This window comes from Solanum tuberosum, unplaced genomic scaffold (assembly GCF_000226075.1).
Source record: "Solanum tuberosum cultivar DM 1-3 516 R44 unplaced genomic scaffold, SolTub_3.0 scf00115, whole genome shotgun sequence".
Classification (NCBI taxonomy): domain Eukaryota; kingdom Viridiplantae; phylum Streptophyta; class Magnoliopsida; order Solanales; family Solanaceae; genus Solanum; species Solanum tuberosum.
This window is the reverse complement of record NW_006239044.1, coordinates 1,609,820-1,616,611: the sequence shown is the minus strand read 5'-3', so window position 1 is coordinate 1,616,611 and position 6,792 is coordinate 1,609,820. Positions and strand designations below refer to the sequence as shown.

Here is a 6,792-nt window from a genome sequence, read left to right as displayed (position 1 = left end):
CAGATACCTTTAATTGGATAGGCAAAGGCCCCCCCAATTCGTTTTGAGCTAAAAGATATCATCATTTGAAGTTGACCCTAAAAGTCGTAACTTTAAAAATCTGCCCCTTACCCGTCTGTTCCAGTGGGATTACTCAAAGGCTGGTCAACTGGGCAGTCCACTAGGCTAACTCGCTAGCCTAGGCCCTTTCTTGCACCCTAGGATGCTACCTAGCTCCATTTAAGTTCTAAAACAGCATAAACATCAACCTAAGCTCCCACTAACCCAAACGTCAAGGCTCAAGTTCATTCTATCATTTTACGAGTCGTTACAGAATGGGAAAGATTGGCGTCCTTGGCGCTCTGAGAGGCGCGGGGCGCCATCCTTCAGACCTCAGAGGGGCCTGCTGCGCGCTCTGCTAGGCGCGCCGCCCCAAGGGCTGGACTTCAGAGTCCCTTTTGGGGTGCGCTGGCTGGCGCGATGCCCCAACCCTTTTCCCCGAAAATTCGATTTTTCTCCTTCATGTTTCCAACTCTAAACCACCTTAACCTCAAAGGTTCCAGCCCCAAACACTTAGAATCATAGAACCCCTCAACATACACTAGATTACACTCGAAGTCACAACCGAAAACATGTACCAAGACAACAAGGAACTTCAACAACACAACCAACAACTTCAACAGACACAACCAATCTTTTCTCGAAATTAAAACGAGTTTGGCGTGTGGGGGAATGAACCAACCCAACACTATGAACTCACATACCTTATTAGGGATCACCCCCGACGAAAACCACGACGATCTTGACAAACTTTGCTTCTTCTTCACTTTCTCCTCTTCTTTCCTCTTCACTCACAAACCCTTACTCTCACTTTTAAAAGGAAACACTGATTAAAAATTAGTCTACAACCTTAATATAACCAAAAGAAATGGTTAGGGAAAAGACCAAAATACCCTTACAAATTTCGGGTGAACTTTCCTATACCAACAACCCAACTTCCAAAGAGCATATCTCACTCAAACGAACTCGGAATCAAGCAAACTCGGCGGCATTGGAAATATCATTCCATGAGCTTCGCAAACATAACTGGAACTACACCTAAATCATCCTGATCTGTGAGTTATGACTGTTCAAATTTGGCCAAAAACTCACTTTTTCCCACACTTGACCAAATTTCCAGATTTTGAATTCTTTCCAAAAATGACTATTTCCAATTCTAAGCCTCTTCATAGTTATTTCAAATTGCCGGATGTTACATTTAATTTGTAAAATGCTCTAAAAAATAAATGTTTTTAATATTCTCTTTTCATCTTAAAATGTTTGTTGTGTTTTTTATTTACGTCTTAAAAAACATTAATTCAGCAATATGCTTGATTATTTTATTTTTATTTATGTATTTAGATATAATTTCTTACCAATGAGCATATATTCTATTTGTGTTATAAATGAAGTTTTTGTAGTCTTAAAGATAAAATGAAAAAAATAATTAATTTTATCTTAAACTTTTTTGAGATATCTATTTTCAGTAAGGATTACAAATGTTTGAAATGACAGGAATATAGTATAAGTTTGTCCTTAATACTCTCTCTTCACTTTCACTTGTCAACACTGAAATTTTCACTTTTACTTGTCATTTTTTTTACATATCAACAAATTACAGTTATTTTTTTTCAAAATTATCCTCAACATTAATTACTTATTAAACAATCATTGCCAAGATTTAAAATTATACACCAATTAATATAAGTATTATGATAAAAATACTCATATTAATCTTTACTTAATAAGAGACGTGCAAAATAGAAGGTGGACGAGTAAAAATAAATAGATAGAGTATCAATTGAAATTAAAGAGTAAGACCATTGGTTAGAAGATGAATAGAGAAACTTCACATAATTGGAATTAATGTTACATTAATCTGCCTTCTAAAATTCTTAAAGATTACATCTGATAAAATCAATTTTCTAGCTACGCATCAATTACTGCACATGCCAGATTTATAGTCTTCATAGCTCTAGCACCACAACTGTTTAAACAAGAAAACATGAAGCAATCAGATTGATGAATTAATGGAAGTCCAATAATCATATACTAAAATCACAAAAAAGAGCTAATTATAAGGGTTAAGGAGTCTTACATTCAGAATCAGTGGTAATCCAGTTCAATTTAGGGCAGTGATCTATGTGAATTGGAGTTGAGTTTACAGAAGCAAAGTTGATTTGAATTGATTGTTCATGATTCTTTGTTGTTGATGAATTAGGCATTGACATAGCTGAGTAAGTTGTGGAGCAACTTTCAGCATCCCATCTAAAGCTAATTTTGGGGGAATCATTACTTAGTTGATCATCATCTGCAACTGCTTTCAATGTTGCCCTGTTCCTGAAGTTGAATACCTGCAATTACACACCATGTAAATCACCACTAGTTTCCTAGTAAATGGTCATACTATCTATATTTGGATCGCGATTACAGTGGCGGAACTAGAATTTTTGCTAAGAAATGTCAAAATATAAAGAGGGTTGTCCATATGTAATATATAGAGAAGTATTGAAAACACCCTTCAACTCGATGTGAATTATTAGTTTCATGCCCGAACTATTGACAGCCTTAAAAACACTCATTTACTTACTAACTGAACATAAATACATCCGATCTTGTAACATGAATGAAATACACCCCTAAATTTTCGCTAAGTATAGATGTGTTTTCCACTCTTCTCTCGACTTTCTATTAAGAGTCACATACTCCTACAAGAATTTGAAATTATTTTCAAAGTCATGTAGCAAATCAGAAGAGTATCTAAGTTTAGTTAGTCAAATAGAAGAGTGTTTTTAAGACTGTCAATAGTTCAAGGATGAAACTAATAAAATTTACGCCAAGTTCAAGGGTGTTTCAATACTTCTCTCTAATATATACATGAAAAAGATTTTACCTAGCTATATAGTGTAATTTTCCGATGAATGGTGTCGGTTTTTACCCCTCAAATACATGTGGATCGTGACTATAGTATAAATATACTAAAAAAAAATCAACCTTTTCTGACTATTGGTTGAGTGACCATTTGAGAAGAACTCTATAAATATCTATATATAGTTATTGAAAGATAAAAATAGAAGTAGAAATGTTCACCTTTCTGGTTATGTATCTAGTTCCCTTATCAGTTTTTGCAGCAGCAGCCCATCTTAGTAACTCTTTCATCTTAGAGATGCTCATCTTAGCTTTATCTCCCTTAACTTTTTCTTTCTTTTCTCCACCATCTTTATGATCGTTCGTCGAATCATGTGTAATTGGCAAAATTTGGGTAATATTTCCTACATGATTTCCAGATACTGTTGAATCTGCTTTGTGAGTGACTTTAAGGTTCTCTTTTTTCATCTTCATACAATATTCAAATTGTTGGCTCCTATGATAACTTCCTACTCCCCTTAACTGAATTGTGCTGTAAAAATACTCTTTTCCAATATCCTTCCTGCACAATATACTATTGAATAACTCAAAGTTCTTGCTTTTCCCACGACAGATCCCAAACAACACAATCTCTTTCGATTTCGCCTTTTGATCTGAAAAAAAAAACAGAGTTTAACTTCTATATAGTATATATATATATACCGAAAGTTGTAGATCGCTTATAAGGTAATTACGAGACTTACTATTGACAGTTTGCTTGTTGCTTATAGAAGTAGTAGTCTCATTTGTAGTCTTGAAGAGCCTTTGAATAAGTGTCTGACATAATATATTTGAACAAAGTTAGTATATTTTTTATGTATATATAATGGACGAAATTGGATATTTTGATGAGAAAAATAATAAGAAAGCTAGGTCACCTGCATGTTATGGTGGAATATATTTTAATTACTTTACTATAAAGAAAGTGTGTTTGAGACAAGATTTGTAGTCAAATGGACAACGCAGAAGAAATCTATCTGTGCTGTCTCTAATGTACCAAAGATTCCTGTTTTTGGTTATAATATAAAGTTTTAATAGAATATGATGACAAAAATGTGGTAATAAGACACGAGCAGAATCTGAGACAACCAGGAAATGAAATGAGGGATAGTTGGCTTGTTAATATTCTAGGAGCAATAAGAGACTTTATATTTATAATATATAATTAAGTGGATTGCTCATGTGGTTGTTACTAATAAGTAGATCTTGAAAAAGAGATTAAGAGGTACTAATTAGGTTAGATGAAATTGAGCCTTGGTGGCAACTATTTTCACCATACACATGTAGGGCTTCTATTGCTTCCTTGGATGATGACCTTCAATATGTGGGGCCCTATTGGCTTCTCTTGAACTTTTTTTTTTTTGAAAAAAAGAAAATAAGAATCGAACTTTTATTAATATAGTGTTATAGTGTTCTAAGCGCCGATTATGTGTGGGATTTAGGAAAGATACATACTATATACGGTCTACTATAGTATTGTATCAAGTAGTTTCATAGGAAAGATACATGCTATATACAATTCCTATGAAACTACTTGGTCCACTTTCGTTTTGATTGATCTGACTCTAGCTGACTCTAGCTAAGAAGATAAAATTTTATGAGATATAGCATAAGTCGTAGAAACAAAAGTAAAATTAAGACTAAATAACTCAAAATTAGCATTAAAAGTAGATTTCTCTTCAATAATGTTTTGTTTCATGGTAAGAAGAAATTGAATCAGCCTCAGAGGACTGAACTTTTGGTTCACAAGATGTAGGTCTTATAATCATGAATGGATTTAGAGCCTGTTTGGATCGACTTAAAAGTTTAAGTTATTTTTAACTTGTGAGAATGTTTGACAAAGTTAAAAGTTAAAAGTAGGTACTCCCCTGCTTTTTAATTTATTTTAACTTAAAAATTACTTAAGTTTAAATTTTTAAAAACTAGTTTTTATTTTTATAATTTTTAGGTTAAGCCAAACAAACTCTTATTGTTGTAATTGTACTAAGCTCAAAGTGGAAAGCTTTGAAGCATGGGGACGTGTCAAAACTGTGGAGGCCAGGTCCAATTATTGGGCAAAAAAAGTGTTTTTTTGTTCAGATTAATTGCAAGTAAATCAACATGGAGATTTGGAAGTTGCGATACAAATCTGATAAATCTTGGTGAGTAGTTGAGAGAGTGTAAACCAATCTTGAAAAAGATTTGGCAGCTTTTTACAGAAAATATTTTTTAATTTATTTACGTTTGCTTGGTCAAAATATTTTGAAAGGAAAATTTCCTCAAAAATATATGAAGAAATGACTTCTCTAATAAAAATAAAGAAGATAAGTTTCATAAATCACATTTTAAGCTCATTGTCTCTTCCTCACTCATCCAATGTCACTGAATTCTATCCATTGACCATCCCACCCACAAACCGCCACTCCTATCCCATAAATCTTGGTGATTTGTTGGAGTTGGAGGATATGAAATTAAATTTGTTACATATGGTTAGAGATAGACAAATAGGAGCTTATTGGAAAATATCTCTTCCATATTTTATTAATGATATTTGGAGAAAAAGTGAATTTCAAAAAATTGAAGATTCTCTCTAAAAGAGTTTTGTTTAGGGCGGAGATTTTCCTCCTCAATTGTTCTTTTATATTAGTTTTTTCATATAAATCAATTGCTCAAACTATATTAAAATACATGACTTTTTTAGTATAATTTTCTTTGTTATTTGATTTGTCATCGTGAAGATTTGTAATTAATAGCCTTCGGACAACCCCATGATTATTTCAATCCTAACAGTAATGAAGTTAAATCTAAATGCAGATTAGTTGAATTTATCCAACAAATTAATATACATTGCATAAGGAATAAGGAATGCATTAGCATCTGAATTAACTAATTAAATTATGGATGTGCATGTGATGGAGGACATTACTCCCCCTCTTTAAAATCAGTATATACATCCAACAATATTACTATATTATCCTTTGAAATATTAGATTTAATGGTTTGAGTATTGTATTAGATATTAAATAATATTTAATAGCAATGGTAACATAGACACAAAAAAAGTAAATTATCTCTTGATTTTCTAAATTAGACTATTGTTAAACAACTATTTTTAGTCGAACTAGTAGACAAATAAAAATGAACGTACATGCATAAATGTCTTAGTTCAAAAAAGCGAAAAACAAGGACATAAATTTTGTAGGCACACACATGGGAGAGAGAATATTATTCTCACAAGTTCTAGGAAAGCACCTCTCAATTTCAAGCATATGCTATCACAAATAGTTTGCGGTGAGTAAAAGTAATACTTGTAAGGCCAATTTTTGGTTGTGTCATGTGTACTAGCTTCCACAACCTTTCTTTCTCACTTATGCTCAGATTTCTTGCTAAGTCATATTCCAACAAAGAGAATAATTGAATGTAGATCTACTAATAATTATGGCACATCACTTTCCCTTGTATGTTGGTGTTTGGTGACTCATATAACCCTTAATACATGATGCCTAGGTTTTGTCTTACATAGGGAGATCAAGGAAGTGGAAGAGGAAGGGTGACAATAAGAATTGAGCTTAGTAGGTCAAATGGGCGGCTTCAATTGAATTTGAATGAGTTAAAATAGAATGTATCTGTTCATAATGAAAAAGGGTCATATTTGTTTTTAAACTCTCAGAAAAAAAGTTTTATTTATGAGATAATTTTAAATATATACAATAATGTAATTAGTTAACAACAAATATAGTCATATTTTTGTTTACATAAAAAATACTCCAAAGTCATAGTTAGTATATATTGTTTAAACATTATGATATACTAAAAAACTGAATATAGCTTACCTATACATGAACTATACTGACTATACATTTTTTTCAAATTTTCTTTTTAACGGAG

The 6,792-nt window shown here is 32.4% G+C and overlaps 1 protein-coding gene across 1 annotated transcript; it reads right to left on the bottom strand.

Moving 5' to 3' along the window:
* Nucleotides 1-1,824: 1,824 nt before the first annotated feature.
* Nucleotides 1,825-4,037, bottom strand: LOC102592016 (uncharacterized). The gene is made up of 5 exons (XM_006350251.2): nt 3,804-4,037; nt 3,630-3,702; nt 3,109-3,539; nt 2,117-2,372; nt 1,825-2,005 (listed from the first exon to the last, which is right to left on the bottom strand). Exons 1-5 carry the CDS (start codon nt 3,807-3,809, stop codon nt 1,986-1,988), a joined length of 786 nt encoding a protein of 261 aa, XP_006350313.1. The 5' UTR covers nt 3,810-4,037; the 3' UTR covers nt 1,825-1,985.
* Nucleotides 4,038-6,792: the final 2,755 nt, after the last annotated feature.